General features: G+C 30.9%; 1 protein-coding gene across 1 annotated transcript in view; it reads right to left on the reverse strand.

Annotated features, from left to right (window-relative positions):
• LOC115881481 (retinal guanylyl cyclase 2) overlaps positions 1-27,098 on the reverse strand; it is a 197,655-nt gene that overhangs the window by 120,426 nt on the left and 50,131 nt on the right. Inside the window, exons 3-4 of the mRNA XM_030898974.1 lie at positions 19,633-19,781; positions 17,624-17,765 (exon numbers count right to left, since the gene is read on the reverse strand). Coding sequence (XP_030754834.1) covers positions 17,624-17,765; positions 19,633-19,781 — 291 coding nt within the window. The remainder of the gene's footprint in view (positions 1-17,623; positions 17,766-19,632; positions 19,782-27,098) is intronic.

Below are 27,098 nucleotides of genomic sequence, written 5' to 3' on the forward strand. Positions count from 1 at the left end.
GAATTGAAGAATAATATATGTTCTTTTAAATTGAATTGACCAAATAATAAATTACCATAATGTCAAAAATTACACCGTGTGGTTCTTAAAATGACAATATCTTCTTGATATTATTTTAGTGTTCTTTTTTTGTTGTAAATTCCACTCATTATGATAAATGATCGTCTTATTTTTTTATGAAAAATTAACACTTAAAAATCTAAACAAAGCAAAAACAACATGGCTTTAACTTGTAAAAATGTGATCTGAAGAAGCAATTAAACAAAGAAAATATTTTTGTATTTCTGTATACGCCAAATACTAAAATTCTTATATTTTTTTAGAAATAAATTATAACGTGGAATAAAGTTTTTTTTTAAATATACTTCCAAATGTTAATGAATGTTTCTCAGACATTAGTTACCGCAAATCGAGTTATATTTTGTCGAAAACTGTTTGCGGATGCCACGAAGTAAAAGATTGTGATTAATGATCTGTCAGCTGAAAGTCTAATAATAGGACGGAAAGAGAAAGACACAATTTTCTGGAAATATTCTGTGAAAATACTCAGTAAGAATTTAAATTAAAAAACCGTCTTTCTTAAGCAATAGCATTGTTTCTTAAATTAAATAGGTAAAGTTTTTGTATTTATATTTTCTGAAATTTTCTGGCAAAATTTTATTTCAATTAAAATGGACTATTTGAAATTATATAAATCAATATAGGTGGTCAAATTAAGATGTTCTAATAGGAAATCTGGAATATTTCTTTGAGTCAGGTAGACCATGATTCAGTATTGGCATGAAAATATGGTTAATATGCACCTTCCTTAATATTTTTATTCGAAGCTTCTAACAGACCGATATTTCCAACTATAATCAAAAACTGTTAAATATATATTATTTCTCTGATCTGTGACGCTATCTTTATTCTTCTTCGCTCTTGTGTACATCCGAACACAATACAAATTAGCGTATAAAAGCTCCAGGCAAGCTTAACAGGCGTCTAAAGCTGAGTGAAAGCGTCGGCGTCATCATAAAACTAAACTGTTCGACGAATAAAAGCCTAGTTTAAAGCTCGCATTCATTTTCTACAAACTTAAATGGAGAATAAATTCAACTGTCAGAATCGGAGGAAATACAGCGATTTTATATTATTTAATATTATGAGGAAGAAAAGTGGTGAGGTGGATATAAAATACATTTTAAAAAGAAAAAGAATATGGAATTTTATTTGTATTTAAAAGTACGATTTAATATGTCACAATATAGCCGGAAACTACATTTATATAAATAGAAAATATTGAAACATTTCTTCGTATCCATACAAGTTATGAGTAAAAATATGAACCAGAATCCGGAATCCTTATTAGTTATTTTATTACTATAGCCAACTAAGCGATTATATAATCTCTCAATTTGTAGATATTAGTTTAGTTTTAATCATCTGCTATTGATGCTAACACGGTAGCGAAACTCGGCGTCCAGTGCAAAAGTAAGGGGTTTTATTGTATTTTGGTGAATTAGTGTTTTATTTGGCAATTATACCGGGTGCTCTCTCAAAAGTGGCTCACCCCTATAACTTTTTTATTTTTTAGTTAAAAAAACAAAATTTGGTCGTTAGTATATGACATAAATTACGGTTAATTGAAGTATTCAATTGTTTTCGGCCACTTCCGGTTTCACCGGAAATGACTACAACTTTTGATTTTGAAATAACATCCCCGGTATTTTTTTACTTTATTCGTTAGAAAATGTCACTCAGAATAGAATGACACATTATATGTCAACTTTTGACATTTTCGCATATCGGTTTATTTGAAATTGTAACTTGCGGTTTGTAAAAAAAATTGACTTGAAATACCAAGTGTGTGGTATCAAATTATTAGTAAAAAAATGCTTTTTCCAAATATGCTAATGAGCCACTTTCGTTCCATTCGAGAAAATTGAGTTATGATTATAAATACGATTTGAGAATTTTCTAGCTGGCCAGAACAAGCCACTAAAAACATTAGACGATCAAATCTATTTTTCCAAGGCTCCTTGATGAATAATTAGTGTTTTTAATATAGCCATGGCACTCTAGATTGAATTTTAAAATACAATTTTTTATTAAGCGAGAATGTCAAAAGATGACATATGGTATCTATTCAGAATGTCATTTTCTATCAAATAAAGTAAAAAAAAATACCGAGGGTGCCATTTAAAAATTAAAAGTTGTAGTCATTTCCGGTGAAACAGGAACTGACCAAAAACAATTGAATACGTCAATCAATCTTAATTTATGTCATACACTAACATACCAAATCTCGTTTTTTTTATCTGAAAAAATAAAAAAGTTATAGGGGTGAGCCACTTTTGAGAGAGCACCCGGTATAAGGAGTCAAGGCGATACAAACATATTTTCAGCACAAAACAAACGAAGCAAACAGCTATATATTTTCGAGTTAGGGGCGTTGGTGAATCCTCTTAAGATAATAAATGATTTTTGGGTCACTTTTAAGGCAATAAATTTAAAACCAAACTGAAACTTTTAACCGCTTTAGAAAATGGTGCTGATATTTTCCAAAAACAAGTTTAATTATGATGCTTTTTATATGCCATGTTACTAGAACGACCATTGATTTTATTTAGTAGTAGTACTAATGACTGAATTTTTTGTTTATACCGTTTATGAGTTTTTTGTGCCAAAAGAAAATTAAAAATTTTAAATCTTTAGAACATTTTTTGGATTTTTTTTATTTCCAGCTAAAAAATATACCATCTTAATAATATTGCACCATAGACAGCATATTAAATTCAAAATTTAAGCAGAAAAAGTATTGTTTAAAATTACAAAATAAAACAACTCAGATATTTTGTACATATCTGAAAAACGGAAAAATATGTATTTCTTTTGTCAAGATCTACCAACCCTGAAAATATTACCAGTTATTTAAGACTCACTATATACCGTGTGCGTCCGAAAAGTGGCTCACCCCTATAACTTTTTTATTTTTTTAGTTAAAAAAACAAAATTTGGTACGTTAGTATATGACATATATTAGGATTGACATATTATTGATTGATATATTCAATTGTTTTCGGTCACTTCCGGTTACACCGGCAATGACTACAACTTTTGATTTTTAAATGGCACCCTGAGTATTTCTTTACTTTATTCAATAGAAAATGACACTCTGAATAGAATGACATATCATATATCAACTTTTGATATGTTCGCATATGGTTTATTTGAAATTATAATATGCGGTTCATAACGACAATTTGACTCGAAATACCAAGTGTATGGTATCAAATTATTCGTAAAAAAATGCTTTTCCAAATATGCTAATGAGCCACCCTTGTTCCATATGAAAAAAAATGAGATATGGTTAAAAATACGATTTGGGCATCTTTGAACCGACCAGGACAAGACACTAAAACATTACACGATTAAATCTATTTTTCCAAGGCTCCTTGATTAAAAAATAGTGTTTTTAACACAGCTATTATGGCACTCTAGATTGAAATGTAAAATGCAATTTGTTTTTAAGCGACTATATCAAAAGTTGACATATGATATGTCTTTCGATTCAGAGTGTCATTTTCTATCGAATTAAGTAAAAAAAATTGGCGCCGGGAGGCACGTATAGCCGCCCACTCTAAAATATCTTAATAAAAAGTTGGTAGGCAGTTCTTTTAGTTTCAATTATCTCAAAAACTGCAACTTTGACTGATTTTGATGTTATTACAAATTTTGTTGCAAAAATATTACTCCTAATCTTATATTGAAAACCGCGTTTCGCTAGCTACTGTAATTTTGGAGATACGATTTTTTAAAATTTTTAACCCCCTCCCATACCCTCTTACCAACCCCCCACCCCTACCAAAAACTAATGGCCAGATTCTCGGGTGCCACAGTATTTTTGTACCAAATTTGGTTAAAATCCGTTTAGCGGTTTTTGAGTTATCTTGTTACAGACAGACGGACAGACAGACAGACAGACCCAATGAAAATATTTTGTATTTAGGTCATTTATGACCCAAATAACTCTAACTAAATTTTGAGTGAAATTAAAAAAAAATTTTTTGCCTATTAGCCTACTATACCTGTTGGTATGGTCGGCTAAAAATACCGAGTGTGCCATTTAAAAATCAAAAGTTGTAGTAATTTTCGGTGAAACAGGAAGTGACCGAAAACAATTGAATATGTCAATCAATTCTAATTTATGTCATATACTAACATACCAAATCTCGTTTTTTTATCTAAAAAAATAAAAAAAGTTAGAGGGGTGAGCCACTTTTGAAACGCACCCGGTATAGACAAATTCATTTGTTTTTTTTTATCAGCTTTTATTTAACTTGCAATGTTTATTATAAAAGTTATTTTATAAAGCATATTTTAAAATTTGTAAACCATTTTTCATGTAGTTTCATTACCATGAAACTTAGTACATATTATATTAAATTGTAAAAAATACAAACACAATTATAGAAAATCTTAAAATTTTTAGAACATTAAAGAAATCCTTTTCTTTCTGAAGGAAAACTGAGATTAAACAGAAAACTAATATATTTTTTGTGACTTTGAAAATACAGACTGAGGTAGTTTTTTTATTTAATCAGCGAATATTTCCCGAAGAAAAGTGGAAAATGGGGAGATAAAGAAAAGGATTAATTACATCATAATCGGATCAATATCGGCAAAATCTGAGCGAAGAGACAGATTTATTAATGTAACCAACCAAGCAATCTTTACCCAGAACCTATTTTCAGACGGATTTATAGATTGCCAAAAATATCAAAATATTAGTAATTTGAATTTAATCTTTGAATTAGATTAAATTCGTGTGTGTGCTTTTATATGGATGGATCATTTTTAGTCAATTAAATCCTTGCTTCAAATGGCTGTTAAATTGATCATAATCTGCTTGTACATGATTCACCATATATTGATACGAATATTTAATACATTGCAGACTATATTTAGATTAGCAGAGAGATTATAGGTTGATTCTCGCTATACCTTCCATATCAGCTCCCTTCCGTTTACATAAAATTATATCATATACAGAAATAGGAAAATACACACTATACGTTCCATTTCCCTTCCGTTCCATATCCTTTTCTTCCATACATTTTTTTTGGCGGACGGACTGAAGCGTATCGGAAACAGCGTTGTCATGTTCTTACATTTGTACCAGCTGTTAAAATTTTGCTGATATTTATTTAGTCTTTCACCTCTTAATTAGATCTATTACCTTTTTCAAAAGATACAAATTTTTAAAATAAACTGATATGGAACGGAAGCTTACGTATAATACGGAACGGATATGAAATAGATATGAAATGGAAACGGAAAGTATAGTGAGAATCAACCTTATATCTCCGGTATCAGTTTAACACCAAAATTTATGGAATGAATGGTTATCGCTTCGGCTCACTCAGTGATGAGGTTTTCTAGTGTTTCTCTATTTTCCCCATAGAATCTGAAATCGCCGTTCTATCCTAGCTTTAATCTACTGAGGTGTTCATTGAGGAGAGAGTATTCGTGACACCTATTAATATGCACCTTTTAAAAAAATTAATTTTATTTTTCAGAAACTATTTGAGACAAGTTTACCAAAAATGCTTTTTATATCTACTAGTGGGTAAATGAATTTGTAGATATAGTAGGACTTTTTTTGAAACTTTAGTTTCGGAGATATAAATTTAATCAGACCTTTTAAAAAAATTATTTTATTTTTCAGAAACTATTTGAGACAGAGTTTACCAAAAATGTTTTTTATATCTACTAGCGGGTAAATAAATTTGTAGATAGAGTAGGACTTTTTTGAAACTTTAGTTTCGGAGATATAAATTTAATCGGACCTTTTAAAAAAATTAATTTTATTATTCAGAAACTATTTGAGAAAGAGTTTACCAAAAATGCTTTTTATATTTACTAGTGGGTAAATGAATTTGTAGATATAGTAGCACTTTTTTTTGGAACTTTAGTTTCGGAGATATAAATTTAATCGGACCTTTTAAAAAAATTAATTTTATTTTTCAGAAACTATTTGAGACAGAGTTTACCAAAAATGCTTTTTATATCTACTAGTGGGTAAATGAATTTGTACATATATTACGACTTTTCTGGGAATGTCGTGTCTGACAGAAGAACCCGTGACAATCCGAAGATTGTTCTTACATAAATCAAGGAAATCCTTTGGTTTTTCCAGAACTCTTTGATAATAATTCTTTGACTTTCCCAACATTTTAAATTTATAAACTGCCCACAAAGGTATAAAAAATTCACGATAAGTTAGGTACTTAAATATTTTAAAAGGAACAAAATTATTAGTTATATTGATTTTCATATAATACGATATCGAACAAACAATAATATCAGTTGCATGCGATGTCTATTTTGGGTCGAATAAACCTCTGATTGAAAATAAATATTTACAGAGACAGAAATTTTTGCAGTAAATCGAATCACGAAAGGTTTATCATACCGAAACAATAAAAAAGAAAAATTCAATAAAGTGAGACCATAAAAATATAAATAGCTGTTAATATCTAAAAAGAATAATTTAATTATAAAATTCAGAGCTAAGTTATGATGGTTTTTATTAATTCTTTTTGTTTGTATTAATAAAGAAAATATATTTCAACAGCCTTCTTTTCTTTATATTGCTACTTATACTTTTTCTTTACAATTTGGAATATAGCCTCAAGCTACTATTCAGGGTGGTGTCCGTACTGTATTCCGAAAACTTCGGCAGCATATTCTGCAGATAAAATTAAGTAAAAAAGTTTGTATAAATGTATGTTTTAAAATGCTTAGTTTTGGAAATACAGGGTGTCGAAATTTCATTTTTATTTCGATTTTTTCCAAAGAATTTCTGAAGTAACGTCAATATTTGGATTAAAATTAGTGTCGGGAAGGTTTTGGACATGAAAAATTTGATTTTGATGTCAATTATAACTTCTACTTGTAGAGGGCGCCACCTAAATATTTTTAACTGGTTTAAAGAGTAATAAGTTTTCGTCATTACCTGTATAAAATTATTAAGTAAAAAATGTAAAAAATATACATTTACGATGTTTTTTGCGTTAAAAAGGTCTTTCGGTAAAAATCGCTACGGGTAATGGTTCTCGAGATATTTGGAATCGAAATTACCAATACGTATGTAGATACATCATTGACATAAATTAAACATGCTGACTAAATAATTATTAGACTGAAATCATAAATTTGAAATGTTTTTGTGCCAAAAGTTTAACAGAAACTGTTTTATCATCATTTTTTAGAAGAAAAATTTATGAATAATTAAAAAAAATAAAAATTCCCAAATTTATCTCATTTCAAATAACTATCTACTTAACACGTTTATTTTTTGTCAATAATGACATGTATTGACTATTTCCATTCTAAATATCTTGAGATCGGTTGCTCGTAACGATTTTTACCAAGAGACATTTATTACATAAAATACCGCAGAAATGTATATTTTTCCACTCAGTAGTTTGATACATGTACAGACGAAAATGTATTGCTCTTCAATATCCAAAACAGTTAAAACACATGTGCCCACTACAAAGAGGAGTCATATTGACATCAAAATCCAAATTTCTCATGTCAAAAAACTCCCAGATACCAATTTTCATCCAAATATTGACGTTACTTCAGAAATTATTTGGAAAAAATCGAAATAAAAATGAAACTTCTACACCCTGTATCTCCGAAACTAAGCATTTTAGGACATACATTTATATGAACTATTTTAATTATTTTTATCTGCCAAAGTTTCCGGAATACAGTTCGGACCACCCTGTATATTATGTTCCTTAACATATAATGAAGTTTTGAAAAAACTTTATAATGTGGGTGGCTTTGAAACTTTGACCTTTCTACCACGTAACACAGCATGACACTTTTCTATACACTTTTAAAAGTGTCTTCTTTGTTTTCAACAGAAAATTAAATTTGCAAAGCATATTGTACACCTACTCATAATACTAAGGTATATGACTGACATTTTAAAATCAACAAAATTAAAGTATAACATTTCCAACAAAAAACATCCGAAATATGTTTGACTGACATTCAACTTCCAAATATTTACACATTTTCTTTTCTGGTAACAAAAATAAAATAAAAAAAGAAAACCACGACAAAGCCGTTGTGGCCAATGTCAAAAGGAGAACAAAAATTCAACAAAGATAAAAGTATTAAAGTAATTAGTGTAATTGGACAAGGCAAAGCTTCCACATGAGTACATAACGTTGGAGAATAAAACATAAAAATAACAATGGAAATCCCTATATCTGCAAAAAAAAACGAAATCTGTGAGCAAAAAAAGAATAGGGGAAAAAAATTTCACGTATAAAGTTTTACATATTCTTTAAAAATAATTTAATATTACTGAGAGGCTAAATTTAGGCTTTTACAATTTTTACAATGTTTAAGCTTCATTGAGTACCCGGAATTTTTATTTTTTACGATTAAATCGGTAGTAGACGGAGCTTAGAGAACAGTGAAGTCGTTATCGCTAAAATACTTGCCTGATTTTGTTGATTTCTTATATTTTTTTTATCTTAATTTTTTAATTTTTATACAGATTATGTCTCATTTACGTGGAAAAACGTTGAAAAAAATAAAACTGACTTGGTATTTTTGAAATTTTTGTATAAGTATTGCTCACTAACAGAGAATTTTGTTTCCCCCCTGACGGATACCCCGTAGCTATAGAACGGATCAACGTACTGTATTTATTGTGTTTCCCCATATTTCTTAATAAAATATTTTCAAAATAATTACTACAAGAAACTTTATATTTCATAAAATTAAAATCACTTTAACGTAAAATTTTTCATTTTCTTTATTCTTTAATTATAAATTTCTTATATTAAAACTTCTTTATTAGCTTCACCGACTATTTTTGTTTTCGTTATATCATCTAACATTAATTGGACCTTTTGGAGAAAGCTGAAATGTCGGTTATTTAACGAGCTAGAACAGAATGGAATTCGGGCAAGTTCAGTTTATTTTTATCACAAAACTTCTTAATTGGACAGATTTTCTCCATTCTTCTAGTTAAAGTTTGCTTTTACTTTCCCGAAAAAGTGTCATTAGAGGTTCTTTAATAAGCAAAAACTGTCGTTAATATACTTTACAGAAAAAAATACAATAACTTTTGTTGTACACTCACCGCCACGAAAAACGAGCACTTTAAAAGTTTGATGTATTTTAATGTTTAATATATTTTGTTTTAGTTGGCCGATTTTGATGATTTTTCAAGCAACTTATAGCTAAATTATTCGACTTTTTAGTGTCTCTTTCTAAATTAAAAATGAAAGTTCTCATCTATAAAATATGCCAGGGAAAACAAAATGTGATAGTAGTAATCTCGACCGTACTTCTAAATTTAATGTCGAACAATATCAGATAGCGGTCTGTAGATTCAATTTAAACCAATTTGTTTTTTAACCCAATATTTCGTTAATTTTTATTAACTTCTTCAGGAGTAACTACAATAATAAATTAATTTATTTCTCAATTCAATTATTTTTTTAATATCTCATTCAATTAATCTCGTCTCTTTATATTTATTATTGTAGTTACTCCTGAAGAAGTTAATAAAAATTAACGAAATATCGAGTTAAAAAACAAATTATGTAGTTTAAATTGAATCTACAGACCGCTACACGATATTGTTCCACATTAAAATGAAAACAAAATGTTGATTTTGTTTTCATTTTCAAACAAAATTGTTTCGGTGAAAGTTTGAAACACCCTGTGTTATATGTTAACGAAGAAAAAATTTATTAATCATTTTATTATCTAGGTACATCTCTTCTGGATAGTATGTTTTTTAACTCATATCAGTAGCTTTATTTATGTTGTAGATATTTGATTTTGAATAAGACAGTAACGATTTACAGCAATTTTCGAATTAAAAGAATGCATTTGTTTTTGGGTCATCATCAACACCCTTATGAAATTGTTTTTATTGTTGTTGTAATGTAACTTTCATTGGAAAGTCATATTATTATTGTTTATTGACGTTTACTAGTAGTAGCGGGCATGTGGGGTCGGATAGCTCTGAAAATCATAAAAATATTTCAGTTATGGCGGCGAACTTGAATTTTTGGATATGGATAGTACATATACCAAGCATCAAAAAACGCCCCAGACCCCAGAATTTTGGGACCCCCCACCACTGATATGACGTCATTAAAGCGGGGGGTCAAAAAAACGGCTCTTAGGCATAGAAATACTTTTTTTTTGTAAAAATCCATTTTAATTTTATTTTCTATACAAAAATAATTTATTTGAAAATATTTTCAACTGTTTTTAATTATATGGCAGCCATTTTGTTACATAAATGTCAAAATGTTCACATTTTTTCTGAAATTTCGAGTTTGATATCAATTTATAGGTTTTTGGGATCAAAAAATTTAGTGACGGTATTAAAATTTTATTTGGAAGAATCTGTAAAAAATACCCAGCCCGATTTTGACAAATCTTGAATTTTGTCGATCCATTTTTAAGTATCTAGTACCTACAGAGTGTATGGATATATTACCAACCGTACCTTTATGGCTTACCCATCTTATTAATGCTTAACATTATTTGTTAGTGTTTCAATGTCAGACTCAGACTTTTTTTTAGGTTTATTCATATTTATTATTTATTTAGCTTTTTGGCAAAACAGCTAACAAGCGAAACTTTTATTGGAAAAACAATAGTCTATACGCTCGAAGAATCAGTAATGCCTTCTTCAGCAGAATTGGATATTTCAGATATTTTGCCATCGTGGCATGAAGAATCAGACGGTCGCCTTCTTCTGCATGCTAAACATGCAGTCGATAATGGCCACAACTGCGTCACCATTCGAACGGTGGATTCAGATGTTGTTCTCATTGCAGTGTCAACATTTTTTAAAATTAAAAACATTCAACAACTCTGGATTGGTTTTAGAACTGGGAAACATCAAAGATTAATTAGCATCCATGGCTTATGTTCCCAGTTTTCACAGGAGACTTGCAGATATCTACCAATATTTCATTCTATAACAAGTTGCGATACTGTGTCATGTAATTCGGCTTTTGAACAACTGCTTATGGGAAGATATCCAGATGAAGATATTTTGCGTACTATGGAAAGATTTGTGGTTCTATTATATGGTGCGACTTCACCCGTGAGTACTGTTAACGAGTGTAGACGTTTCCTTTTCATAAAAAAATAGGGCAATTGAGAATATACCTCCAACGCAAAATGCTTTGATTCAACATATCAGGCGAGCCAGTCTACAAGTCCTTATATTGAAAAACTGCTTGGAAAAAGACTGTCAAGCTCCATTGCCTGATTATTGGGGATGGCAAAAAACTAACGACGGACTTCAGCCATTGTGGTCTACCATTCCAGATGTTGTGAAAAGCTGTGAGGAACTAATCGCTTGTAGCTGCAAACAACGGTGTTCAGCATGTAAATGTGTAAAAAACCGTCTTCGGTGTACACAGCTATGTGCGTGTGAAGGACATTGTTCTGAAAACGATTAATAGAGTGTATTAACTTATTTTATTAAAATGTTATTTTTATTTAGAATGTTAACTTATTTTTAATTTTCAAGTGGTTTTTATTCATACGTTTGATGCGAAATAAAATATTATGAACATAAATAGAAGTTTATATTTTAGTATAAAGGTTGGTACACAGGGTTTGTTGGGGAAGGGATGTATAAAAGAAAAAATTTGAGGGGTTGTTTGGGGTAGCATCTTAGTAGATGTGTCGTATTAAAATTTTAATATCATCACTAAATTTGTCGACCCCAAAAACCTATAAATTGATATCAAACACGAAATTTCAGATAAAATGTCAAAATTTTGATATTTATATAGAAATGGTTTTAAGTTCAGAAGTATAGGCTACTGCTGCTTTAATTGATCATGGTAGAGATCAACTTCTGATCGTAAAACCAGTCTGGTAGAGTAATTGCCCAACAGACAATAATAATATGATTTTTTAAAGACAGTAGGACCAAAAGTAAAGCAATGGGTTTAATGTAAAAATTACGAAAAAATGTTGGTGAGTTATTCAAAAGCGAATATTTCCAAAAAAATAAAGCTTTTTAGATGAACCAAAAGACAAACTATCGAGAAAAAGTGAAGACAGATGGAAATTTTCATTTTTAATTTAGAAAAGATACTAAGAAGTCAAATAATTTAGCTACAAATCTCTTAAAAATCATCAAAATCGGTCCACTATAAACAATATACAAAACTTTAAAATACCTGAAAATGTTAAGGTGCCCGATTCTCATATCGGTGAGTGTATGTTACTGGACAATAAAAATAAGGAAAGTTTGTCCAACGAGGAGATACCTGACAGTGACACTTCTTATCTGTCATTTTAATTTACCGGTAAATTAAAATTTCCCCCATTTCTTTATGAAACCTGTCAAAATCTTCCCTAGTTCGTTGGACAGGCTTTATATGAATTATTCTTCTCTGAATGTTGTGAAATATTTTTAGTAGTTTTCGATATTTTTATTCGACTCAATATACTCTGAGGCGCTTAGAGAATATGATTATTTGAAAAGTTGTCTTAATAGAAATATATTTACGAATAGATATCCATAAAATATTTTCATTTTATATACCTACATTTTATGGAATGACTGGATTCATCACGTTATAAAAATATCATTAAATTCGGATAAAATAAAAACTAATTACATAAAATATATTTTATTATCTCTAATGAACTTTCTGAATACTAATTTCTTCTGAATTTTACTTTATCCGAAATGTTTTATTATACACTCACCGGCAAAAAAACCGGCCACTAAAAACTAATCCCAATTTCAGAGTTGGATTTCTCGCGAACCACTCATTAGATTTTGATGATTTTTTTTTAAATTATAAATTAATTCCTTCTTAACGGATGCTACGTCAGAAATTTTTATTCCGAATTTATTTTGAGCATATACAGGGCACAACAATAAGACGAAGTTTTTTGCTCGAACTATGTGACACCCTGTAGGGTGCAGCAGCTATAGTAGCTATTGCTAAATCAAATCGCATTGTAGGCTTATATTTTGTGAGCATTTTGTTTTTCTAATTACGACATTATCTCTGTTTGTATTGGAGATACGCTGCATTAAACCGAACGTCTCGGAAAAATCCTTTGCAGGCAAAACCGCGACCAAACCAGTTCACATGTAAACGCGTAAACTGAAGACGTGCTCGACGAAGTCTTGGACAATAAAGCGGTCGTCAATTGCATTTGTCTTCCGTTTTCTTCCGGAACCCACTCGCCTAGTGAAATTTTCCGTTTCCATATACCGATTCCAGGCATCCTGGACTGTTGTTCGAGGTATGCCCAGGGTATCGGACACATAACGTTGACTTCGACCATCCTCAATTAAAACCAGAATACGAGCAACATCCGTCACAGATAATGGCACTTTTTAATTTGACAACCGTTGTTGTCATATTGCAAATACTCATAAATCCGTTTTCGTCTATGTCACACAGGGGTATTTGACACAGATAATTGATCGAAATTTTTTTATGTAGACCTTATATAAATTATTGCTATTTTCAATTAAAGAGGAAATAATATGAACAAAACAAAGGATAATTCGTCGATTCTAAAAAAAGAAAAAAAAATCACTGTTCCAGTGTTTCCACGGTCAATGCCACTAATGCCAGTAGTAATATCGCAACTAATACTACTAATGCGACGACTGATCCGCGAGCAATGCCCGTACCACTAAAGTCGCTACTAATGCCAAATTGTGCTATACTGCTAATGGCACTAATGCGATCGCTTTGTACACAACAATGCCATCGCGGTTTACACCTCGCATTAGTATATCACTGATTGGCAAATTAGAGGAAACCAAGAATGTTTTTCTCATTTTATCAGCAAAGTCGCAAAAAGTCGTAGTATTTTATTTTACTGTATGAAAGCCCAATGTTTACTAAGTAAAACGTATATAGACAATATGCTGAATTCTTCGAAATGCGGAACTAAATATCTAAGTATAATAAAAATGTCACAAATTTAATCAAATTTTCTGAACGCCTAACTTTTAGTTGCAAAAAAAATCGTTAGTATAGAGAATATCAAAATAAATAATACGTTTTTGTAGAATACATACCTGCAGCTTGCTGAGCCATTTTCAATCAAAACAATAATATAAAAGTAAAAAGAGCCCAAGAACAACAACAATTTATAATTTTAAACATAAAATTTAGCCATTTACCTCTTATCTGTGAGAAGTAACAACTTTGACGTTTCGTTGAAACAAATGTATGCTACAAAACACACCCATAGCAACACCATTCATGGCAGACATGATTTAACTTATCATTTATCTTTTTTTGGGAAATCTTAAACACATTTGCTTTTTTGAATTTCGATCACCTTTTTCATGCTAATACCCCACCGTGTGTCGCCTTGATTATTTATACATAAAATTTTCTGCCTGCGAAGCATTTTTCCGAGACGTTCGTTTTAAAGCAACATATCTCCAACAAAAAGAGAGATAATGTCGTGATTAAAAAAACAAAATGCTCACAAAAGATGAGGCTACAATGTGACTTGCTTTAGCAATAGCTACTACAGCTGCTGCACCCTACAGGGTGTTACAAAGTTCTGGAAAAAAACTTCGTCTTATTGTTGTGCGCTGTATATGCTCAAAATAAATTCGGAATAAAAATTTCTGACTAGCATCCGTTAAGAACGATTTAATTTACAATTTTAAAAAAAATCATCAAAATCTAATGAGTGGTTCGCAAGAAATCCAACTTTGAAATTGGGACTAGTTTTTAGTGGCCCAGTTTTTTTTGCCGGTGAGTTTATAATATATTTTATATCAACCAATATTTTATGTAATTTAATATGTTCTTCATTATTTTGTTTTATCTTTTTTTCAAACTAAACTAAATCAGTTATATCATAAATTTGTTTTTGCAATAAGGATCATTTTAAATAAATATGTTTGTTTATAGGTTTGTTCTCACAAGCATCCAAAACAGTTAGAAACTTGTCACATGTAGTTGATCACACCAAATCATAGATATGTCATATGTCATAAACGAAAAACATAGATAATTCGGTTAACTGTTTTCGACAGTTTGCTGATGCTGTGAGAACGAACGGTGTATCTTTCATAATAACGTAAATATAATTAACAAAATTATTAATGTACAGGGTAAGTCTTGAATAAGTGCAAATATTTTTAGGGGTAGTCTATTTCAACCCCAGAAACACGATTCTGAGGTTTTTTTCGCGAATTTTTTTTTAAAGGTTTTAGTTAAAACATATAATTTGTTGATAATATGGCAACATAGGTAGTAGATTACATTTACAAGAAAGAAAATCCAGAAAAGATCCAGTGGTTCTCAATATTTTAGCAAAAATCATTTTTTTGGAAATTTTCACAGTAGAATAACTCGGTTATTTTGGATTTATTTGAAAAACGAAAAAGGGAAAATATGTTTCTTTTATGGACATCTACCAGCCTTGAAAATATTTATACTTATTTAAGACTCACCCTGTATATCTTATTTTTTACAATTTTTTTTTATTAGAATGTGATTTTTGTGTAGAAACAATAAAAATTTCATTTATTTTATAGAAACATATATATATTTAATATTGCAGATATTTAAATAAGTTAAAATAAAATAGTTTAATTAATGACTAATATTCTTATCTGTATCATGTGAAAAAAACATCAAATGTTCTTTTTAATTAAAAATTATTTATGTTAGTAATGCTCCTTAAAACAACTTAATGGAAATGTCTTTAATGAAATAGTGTAAATATTTAATCTCTAACTTAATAACGAAAATCTAATTATTTGTATCCCAAATATTGCCACTTATTCAACAATAAACAGTAGAGAAGAAATTAAAGTTACCTAATTAAATTCGCAAACAGACTTCCTAAAATCAAATTGAAGCTAAATCCGTTTATATAGCAAATAAATACAAATAGCATGTAATAAAGGAAGTGTTTATCCTATAAATTTAAAAAAACATATTTTTTTTATTTTTCAATTAATTTTCATATAATAATATTTTCCTATCCAAACAAAAAAAATACTGACAAAAGACTATAAGCAATTTTTCGTTTTTTTTTGTTTTTCTGTGAGCAAATAAGAGTTAGTTATTTAATCAAATAATTTTTTAAAAATTCAAATGTAATGCTTCTTCTTAAAGGCCACGACGACGTGAAATTTAAATGCCAAAATCACGTTGAATTTCTTGTCTGACGTTAAAGTTTAAACCTAACTGTGACTTTCGACACAAAACTCTCAATCGATATTGTGTCAATTTTGGGCGTGTTGTTTATAATTATTGGTGATATTATGCATCTGCATCACAGGAGCCGTAAAAACCTGCCTAACAGCAGCAATGGAGGTGATCATCAGCTAACATCACTGCACATTGTCAGGTAGATACATAAATCAATGCGATAATAATTAGAATGATTGACGGAAACAGTAGGTACTAGGGAAATTGTCAGCTCACGAGCTTGGAACACCCTCAAAATTCCACTACTCCTACTCCTAGCTGATGACATTACCGAGAATGAACAACTTTGAGCAATGATGTGGTATACTGAAGCTTCCAAAACCAAAGCAGAAACAGGAGATATATAGTATGGATTAGGAGTATTTGGGTCAAAAATTAAATATTTTAAATTAATGAGCACCTATCCCAGCATTCTTCATGCAGAAATCTACGCTATCAAAAGATGCGTACAACTTAGCTTAGATAGGAACTACCGCAAACAAGATAGAGTCATCTTATCCGATACTCAAGCAGGCTTAAAAGCGATCAACTCAGTAACCATCAATTAGAAGTTGATCAAAGAATGCCTAGAGAAGCTAAACAAATTTGACAAAGAAATAATAAGCTACTGAATAATCTAGCGATCTAACTAGAAAAAAAGCGAACACTCCATTAACTGGACCAGAACCGTTCTGCTTCTCAAGTGAAAACCAACTTAAAGCGGAACTCAAAAACCTGGAAGACTGCATCCGTAACCTGGAACTGGAATCCTACAACGGTCTAAGATACTCGAAAAATTTCTCAAGACTTCCTACCGGAAAATATTAAAAATTTTCCTTTAATTCACGGGATTTTATGAGGACACTGTCTCCTCAATGAACACCTCAGTAGATTGAAGCTAAGAAACAACGGCAAATGCAGACTCTGTGGGGAAAAACCGGAACACTTTATCACTGAGTGTGCCGGAACGGCAACCATTCGTGACATAAACTTTGGTACTACTGATACCGGAGATGGAGAACTAACCCCTATAAAATCGTCTCAGTTACAGGCTTTTGTCGAAGCCCTGAGACTGTAATCATACAGTCTCAGGGTTATCATACAGTCTCAGGGACTCATCAGAGTTATAACTTAAGAAAGGGGGACGCAACAGAAAAAATCGTAGGTAAAAAAATGTGGTTAACAAATTATGAGAGTGAGCAAATCATGAGCAGTTTTAATTATACGATTTCGCACCAAAAGAAACTCTAATCAAATTAATTATGTCTCTCAAATAAAATAGACAATATCATTCTCATTTGATTAATTGAATCTATTCACTGCACTATTAGAACAAATTCGAGAGTAAAGATACTTGTTCTTACCGACTGTAATTATCGCAACGGACTTCCACTTCATATCGGCGACCACATTGGCAAATCCTCCAGCTATATCGGATATAGTCGGTCCCAAATGCAGGATCTTCTTGTTATCTTCGTCTTGTTCTTTTTCTTCTTCAGCTAAGCCCTGAAAACACGACAGGAAAGCTTTATAAAATCCCTTTTGTTGGTCCTTTGTAGGAATTTGTACTTTTGTTCTGTTTTAATTAATAAGTTTAAACCAGAAAATAAATCCTGAATTTTAACGTTTCCACAAATACAGTTTTAAAATAATCAAAATCTGAGCTTCGTAAAAAAAACTTTTAATATCTATTTTATTGGATAGTATTGTATATTGAAAAAAAAACGGCGTCAAAGACGGCTTGGGAACGACAATCGATCGGCGAGGTCAATTTCTTTTCCCGAGGTCAGTTGACACAAAATGTGTTGAAAATTAACACAAATTGAGGAGCAGACTTTCTAGATGTATTTTCAGTGGCGTAACTATCGATGTGCCGTGTGTGCGAAGCACACGGGCCGCTTTCCCATATCTATCACATGCTATCGCGAATCAAGCAGAATCGGGCGATCCCGAACTAAGTCCTATCTATCACATGTCTTCTTAACTACTTAACTAGCACAAGCTATCGCGAAAATAACTTATTACGTTATACTTGTTCTTGTGCAATTTTGTAGCTGTGTTTTCTTTTTATTTTGCAAAATAAAAATAACTGGAAATATGTGATTTTTCATTAGAGCATTAAATCTGACAAAAAGGGAAATTTGCAGTATTGTCACTGGATTTCTGTACCATCGAATAGAGCTAGAACTAAGCTAGTTGTAGCATCAAAAAGAGCATGAAAAATTATACTGGCCAAACTAGTTAACTCAAAATCACAAAAACTCTGGTTACCTAATGGTTGTATTAAGGGGATGATAAGGCAGCTGAGTTACGAGAGGTGCCCGAAACTGCCACTTTTTTTGGCAATTATTTCAATAGAAAATGAAGTTACTCGTACAATAGACATTGGTAATATTGTGTCAACTTTCGCCCATGCTAAAGCAAGGAAAAAAGAATCTTGACATGTTCATTGTTTATTTTAATTTAGTTAATTTTGCTGTTGTTTTTGGTTTTGTTTTTATTTATTTTTTTATTTATTTGATATTTTATATGTTTTGGGTTACATATTCTGTGTTGCAGTAATAAATAATACTATATAAAAATTAATTTGATAAATTTTACCGGGGCCCGGCAAACTTTTTGCACACAGGCCCGTGAGTCTGTTGTTACGCCACTGTGTATTTTATCCATTTTTTCGAATTTTGGCAAACAAAGAAAAACTTGGATATATATACTCGAAAAATGGATAAAAAAAATCATAAAAATAGTACAGCTACATGTCAAAAATCTAGTTTTGATGATATCTGAAAAAAAAAAGAAAAAAACTGTTGACTGTCCTTTATACGTGAAATCTATCTTTATTTTTCTTCTACCACGATCCGTATCCCTAACTACATAGTCCCTAGTCGTAGTTCCATTCATTATTTTAAGTAGTATTATTCAAAAAATAGAGAAGTTGTAGTACAAAAAAATACTCTTCATCTGGCAATGACAGACAGCAGTATGTCCACAGCATACAAGGACATTTTTTGGCCCCCTTTGGTTTAAAATCTTAAAAAATGGACAAAATGCATTTAGTAAGTCTGCTCCTCAATTATAGAAACCACTTAAAAATAATCATTTTTACTCAATATCAAAATAAATCGCAACCTTCTTAAGGCCAACTGGCAGTAAGCGCCAATTAATTTGAGAAGAGCACGGTCCGAGTAAATAAGGTCTACGGCTTGACCTCGTCAAAATTATCATCGATTGTCATTCCCCAACCATCTTTAACGCCGTTTTTTTTCGGTCTATGTTATTAAAATAATTTCATAATGACAAAATGATTCAAAATATTGAAAATCTGTTCTGTATTGTCTATTTACTTTACGTAATTAGTTATTGTGCTCCTTACCTTCGGACAGTTCCATAATAATAAGGTCGTATTGAAGTAAGTGTTCAGATATTGAACCGATGAGCAAATATCCGGTCGAAAAGATCCCAAAACTAATCCAGAGCTTGCAGATAGGGTGTGGAGCAGTTTCTGTTGATTCTCGCACAAATCTGAAACAAAACATAATCTATTACACCCTCTCGCATTCAAAATATTTACTCTGCAAACATACAAGACTTAAACAAAGCTTCTTCATAAACCGGAAACATAATCATGATTATATAACATCGTTAATTCGATTATATTTAGATTTTCCAATCCAAATATAATTCTTTTTCCCAAATTTATTGGAAATGATTCACTTTTCTTTTAAATTAATTCTTCATAATCTACATATATAAAATGCTAATGTTTATCTATGTCGCGTCGTCTCTACTGATGTAACGACTTGCTCTAGAAAGTTGCTTTTTTTACTAAAAGATAGCTCTAATATGCTCTTCTAAAACCTGTCGTCGCCGGATTTTTTGTTTTTCATTTAATTAAAAAAAAAATATTTTTTTTTCCTGATGTCGCATGTCGTGGCGGATGCGCCAGGCTCCAACTAGTATAAAAATAATTACCATGCCATCGAAAAAAAACGGCGTCGAAGACGGCTGGGGAATTACAATTTGGCAAGGTCAAGACCTAGACCTAGACATCATATATTTGACATTCATTCTCTAATGGTAGTTACCGTCAGTTGACACTAAAAAGGAATTAAAATCGATGATAATTTTGGCAAGGTCAAGACCTAGACCTAGACGTCATACATTTGACATTCATTCTCTAATGGTAGTTACCGTCAGTTGACACTAAAAAGGGTTGTAATTTATTTTTATATCGGCTAAATATTATTTTGAAACGGTATTAAAATTCAAGAAAACATATTTTTTTTGGAAATAGATTTGTGCGTTTGTAAACGTTCTATCCTATTTTAATCTTTCTATAATTTTAGTGTTAATTTTTGACAAAATTTATGTCAATTTTTTATAATGACATCTAAATTTTTCCCAAACCAAAATTTTCATCGATTGTCATTCCCAGCTGCCTCTGACGCCGTTTTTTTCAATCACACAGTATATCTCCACTTTGGTGATATAAATTAAAACATTCATATTAACATAAATATTAATAATAACTCCTTAAATTTAGTCATTTCAGTTCAATGTATAAAATAATGGGCTTAAAATGACTTGTTGCTAAAATTATTATATAATTTGAATAAACGATCAAAAAGAAAATAGAAAACATAAAAGTGTGTTTGTCTCAAAATAATCTAAAATATATGCCTACCTAAACATTTTTCAAAGTGCTTAACAACCACCCTGTATATACGCCATATTATTAGCTTACCATATCATTGTTACATATCATTGCAAAAGCTAATTGAATTATTACGGTAATATAAAGCGAGTTTTCTATTTGCCTAATTGAATGGTAAATTTCATTCGAAAGCAGGGTTTTAGGGCCACTAAACCTAAACAGATCGTATCTCGCGGTTGAATAAATGTGTAACCAGAATATGCTTTGCTGTATTCGTTCCAACCAGCCACTGTGCTTTGATATTTTAATCTCCAAACCTCCAATTACTTAATACCTCAATAAATGGAACCATTTTATAAATAAATCGCAAATATAGTTAAAGATATTAAGTTAATGAAAACGAAAAAAATTTTATACAGGGTGAGTCTTCATTAAGTGTAAATATTTTTAGGGGTAGTATATTTCGACCCCAGAAACACGATCCTAAAGTTTTTTTTTGCATAAAAAATTTTTGAAAAATTGGAATTTTTTGAAAAAAATAGATTTTTTTTAGTTTTTAGCTAAAAATATAACTTCTTGGCAATACCGCAACATAGGTAGTAGATTAAATTTACAAGAAAAAATATCCACAGAAGATCCAGTGGTTTGGTTTGGTTTGGTTTTTTTTTTAAATAATAATAAAAATAAAAATGCCTTATTTTAATGACGCACCCTGTATCAATATTTATCAGAATTAGAACTTAAGTATCTTAGGTAAGGAGGATTCAATATAATTTATCAGATTTGAAATAAATACGGTCCTAAGGGTAGTTTACTCTTGACTCGAAAAATATCAAACCCCATTAAAACGTACGTCTATGAGATATCGCATTTCTTACTCTGGGCAAAATGTACGTCTTATAGTCGTCTTAGTCGTATTAAAATACTAATATTTCAAGTTTATAATGAACTTTGAATAAAAATATTAAAGAAGAAGTATAATGCTACCTATGTATTCTCTAGACTCTAGGGTGGGGATCCTTGACAGTTCTGTTTGACGCTTTATTTGACACATTTGAATTTGATTTGAAATCTTGTGGATTAATTATATTAAAATACTTTTTATGGTTTTAATCGAATAAAACTTACTTTTGTAATACTTGAAATCGATAGAGAAATAATTTGAGTTGAATTAAAATTTCGGGTAAGTTTTCTTCTCGTACAGTTAGAAAACGGGAAATAACTTATATTGAGGACTTGGAACAATATTGTTCGTGAAAGTACTGGAGTTGTTGAAAGAAAACAAACTTTGAGGTTTGTACATGGCAGCTTATTGTAGTTCAGAGGAACTTTTTGCAGGAGATATATTTTTAATAAGTCGGGTTTTCTGTGTATAAGTTTACTAACTAATTAAAAAAAAGCATTTTGAAAACTAGTAGGTTTAAGAAGTTTTCAGTTACAAGAACATATACCATACGATCGAAAAAAAAGGTCTTAACTTTTTAATGGCGCTTCTACCAGTTGGCCTTAAAGGTTATAATTTATTTTTATATTGAGTAAAAATGATTTTTAAATGGCGTATAGTTTAAAATTGTGTAGTGTAACAACCCAAATTCGTCAACAAAGTTGAAGAGGTAATATTTTGGCCAACTGTATAACAAGAAATTTAAAAGTAAGAAAGGAACCTACGTTGTGTTAAATATTTTTTTATTGTGATTACCTCGGATGCGCCTCAACAGAAGCAATATTATGGGAAATTTGAGGAGAATAGGTTATGTAAATAAAACACTAAATTTGGAAAAAGCCCTACTTATTTTATTAAATGAAATGAAAGGAGTGCCGTACTCTGCCTGGAATTCACATGTAAAAGAGCACGGCCGAGAAAACCATGATCACTATTCCAGAGAATCTAACTATGCTGTCCTGAACTTTAATAAAAGAGAAATAATAATATAGAAACTGTCCTCATACCTAGGTTTATAGTTTAATACATTCAAAACATGCCACATTTATATCGTTCAAAATTGAAGAGGTTTTTGTTAGTTTAACGGGTCCCACCCGTAGGTACGAAGTCCCTTGTTGCGGAATCGACGCTAAAGTTGAAGGTTTGGTGCCAATATCTTATAATTTGATAAATTGTAAGTTATTCTATGAATTATTTTATTTATTGTTTTTGTTTGCCCTTTTGCGAGCTAAGATATTCGCCCATGCAAGGTCGAAAATTGTTAGTACACTCAACAAGGCTCTTATTCCCACAAACCACAAACATCGGCACGAAGGAACAGTAAACGATTTTATTTAGATTACTTTTAAACTGAAATTATTTACAGCATAAATAGATTCCATTAACTGCATACACATGTTATATATTGTCTTTGTCAGATCAAATGAATAAGGAAAAGCTTTAGAACAGAATTACAACAAGAAAGCAAAATAATATGATTTAGTTAACATTAGTCACATAATGAGAAAACATTTACTTTACCTTTAATAACATTCTTTGTCACAGAACTCAAGAACCAAAACAATATCAATGCGTCTCGAATGGTAGTCTAAAAGCTATTATCTAACAAATATCACCTCTGTTCGTCGCCTGATTTCCCTCTCCCTAGTTTGTGAATAATATTTTAAAAATCAATAATTTCGTTTATGTATACAGAGTGTCTTAAAAATGAATGTTTTGAATTTAAATAAATATGTCTATTTTTAAATAGGCGGTTCATCTCAATTGGAAAAATTATTTTTTTTTGGAAATAGATTTATTCTGTCCTTTTTCAATCTCTCTATACAGGGTGGTCCGAACTGTATTCCGGAAACTCCGACCGCATATTCTGCAGATAAAAATAAGTAAAAAGTTCGTATAAATGTATGTCCTAAAATGCTTAGTTTCGGAGATACAGGGTGTAGAAATTTAATTTTTATTTCGATTTTCTCCAAATAATTCTGCAGTGCCGTCAAAATTTAGATGAAAATTGGTATCTGGGAGTTCTTTGACATGAGAAATGTGATTTTGATGTCAATATGACTCCTATTTATAGAGGGCGCCACCTACATATTTGTAACTGGTTTGTAAAGTAATAACTTTTTATCCGAACCTGCATAAAACTACTGAGTAAAAAAATGTACATTTATGACGTTTTTTACGGAAAAAAGGTCTCTTGGTAAAAGTCGGTCGTTGGTAAATTTTTTTGTCAATAATGACATGTGTCGACTATTTCAATTCTAAATATCTTGAGAACGGTTGCTCCTAGCGATTGTTACAAAGAGATATTTTTTATGTAAAAAGTCACAGAGATGTATATTTTTTTCCTTGGTAGTTTTATACAGGTATGGACAAAAAGTTTTTACGCTTCAAAACAGTTAAAACCAATGACAAAAGCTGGATTTATAAACTCGGGAGTTGAGGTTCAGTTGAGGTTCAGTTGCCGTTCAAAACGTTCAACGCTATGAAATGAACGCGCGCATTTATAAAGTCAATTGGTCGAAAAGTTGGTAGTTCGTTTTACGTTCAGCGGAGTTCAAAGATGGTCAATGTTTATGTCGGCAGTTGCGGGCAGTTGGCGACCGCTGGCGACGTTCGGCGACAGCCAATGAATAAGCGCCTGTCGATCACGTGAAGCACAGTACGCCGATGCATTGGAAAATGACCCTTATTGTTGTTTCATTATTTCTGTTAATGTGATGTTTATATTTTGCGTAATCGTGGATTACTGTGTTTGAACTTTGACAAATACCAGAAGTATTTTTAAATCGAAAGAAAAACGTTCGAAATTTTCACAATTCCAAACCTAACCTACAACCGAAACTGACAGTTTATAAATGCAAAAATATTGAACCTCAACTGCCGCGAACATCCCACTGCAACTGAACCTCAACTGAACGCCAACTTCCGAATTTATAAATCCAGCTTAAAGAATTCAAGGACAAATAACACCCGAGAGCAAATTGTGCCGATGTCATCAAACAGTGCCTTGGCACATATTTTCCTTAACCTAGCTGTTTGAAGCAATATTTATATTTTTTGATAATTGTTTTGACTACGCCTATGGTGTCTCATACTAATTAAATACGAAAAAAATGTATTAAAATGTTAACAAAAGGTACAAAACTATAGTATCGACGTATAGCACATATATCAAGTACATATAGATGTTAATTGAAATTGAAGAATAATTATCGGAATTCAATAAGAAAACGCTAAAAAGTTGGAGTGGACTGTTTATTTACCTATGAAACGTAACTCCTGGCTCTTTTTATCGCTGCTGCTTTTACACTTGAAAGCTGAACAACTAATCAGCATTGTAATAAAGTTTATACGAAGTTTACTACATACAAACTATTAAAAATCGCTAAAATTGTCGCTGGTAACCAAATGATGACTCATTGTTTGCCATCAAAAGAATGGCCTCTAAGGTCACAAATTCTGCTGCAGCCCGTATATGGGCGTTACATGTCCTTATATTCTTTAGTCATTGATTAAAACACATGTACATGTTACACCCTTTTCCAGTAGGAGTTATATTGACATCAAAATCAAATTTGTCATGTCAAAAAACTCCTAGACATCAATTTTCATCCAAATATTGACGTTATTTCAGAAATTATTTGGAAAAAAATCGAAATAAAAATGAAACTTACACCCTGTATATCCGAAACTAAACATTTTACATCTATACGACCTTTTTTATTTATTTTTATCTGCAGAATATGCTGCCGAAGTTTCCGGAATACAGTTCGGACCACCCTATATAATAATAACATATGTCCAGATTGTCAATGAACAGTTTTTATTTTCTGTTATTATACAGGGTGAGTCTTAAAAAAGTGCCAGTATTTTCAGGGCTGGTAGATCTCGATAAAACTAACATATTTTCTCTTTACCGGTTTTCAAATACTCCAAAATAACCGAGTTATTTTTCTTTGAAAATTTAAATTATTTTTTGCTAAATTTTTTTTTTTTAATGACACGCCCTGTATCAATATTTATCAAAATTAGAACTTAAGTATCTTAGGTAAAGAGGATTCAATATAATTTATTAGATTTGAAATAAATACCGTCCTAAGGGTAGTTTACTCTTCACTCGAAAAATATCAAACTCCATTAAAACGTACGTCTATGAGGTATCGCATTTCTTGCCCTGGGCAAAATGTACGTCTTATAGCCATACAGCCTCCTGCCAAAAATGAAAAAGATCCCTCAACAAACAATCAAGATATTGGCTTGTATCCATCTTAAGTGGGACACCCTGTATATGTAGAGTTAAAGTTACTCTTATTAAAAAAATTTTTTGATACATCTAAAAGCGTGTTTTATTAAATTACTAACATCATAAACTTAATTTAATAAACACCAGAATTAAAATTGTAATTATTATTAAAAACAGTAACCCAAACAACACATAAATAAGCGAAATAATTAAACTTTTAATAGTAATATTCACGACCAGAGTAGTTGAAATATATTACCGGTAAATTGGAGCTTGTTCTAATTTACTAAACCGTAAATATATGTTCCAGATTTAGCACAAGCGAGCTACAATGGATCGCTGGATGCAATTAAAACTTACTGAGTAGTTTTCTGTATAGAGTTTCTGTATGGAATACCTGAGACTATTACCTGACGCCCATTATTTGTTATAAATATAAATATTTTACCGCCAACTCACTTAGAGCATATAAAAAGACGCTATGACATAATTTACTGAAACTTATGATATAACTCTTTAGAAACAATTTCTGGCTTAACACATTGTAGTTTAATAACCCAGAGTCGTTAAACAAAGTTTTTGGCCAAATGTATAAAAAAAATTTAAAGGAAATAAAGGAACCTACGCTGTGTTAAAATTATTTTTTGTTGTGACTTACTTCGGATGCGCTCGACAGAAGCGATATTAGCCAAATCCAAACGCTAACTTTGTAAATAGCCCTACTTATTTTATTATATGAAATAAAAAGAGTGCCGTACTCGACCTGGAATTCACAAAGAAAAGAACACGGTAGACGAAACTTTGAATACTATTCCAAAAATCCAACTAAGCTGTTCTGTACTTTAATAAAAGTGAAATAAAAATAATACACAAACTGACCTCATACCAAGATTTGTAGTAGAGTTTTTGTTAGTTTAGCAGGTCCCCACCCGCAAGTACTAAGGCCTTTGTTTCGAAGCTCCAAGCTAAAGTTGAAGGTTGTGTGGAAATATCTTTGGA

Source organism: Sitophilus oryzae, unplaced genomic scaffold (assembly GCF_002938485.1).
Source record: "Sitophilus oryzae breed Bouriz unplaced genomic scaffold, Soryzae_2.0 scaffold_172_pilon_pilon, whole genome shotgun sequence".
Classification (NCBI taxonomy): Eukaryota; Metazoa; Arthropoda; class Insecta; order Coleoptera; family Curculionidae; genus Sitophilus; species Sitophilus oryzae.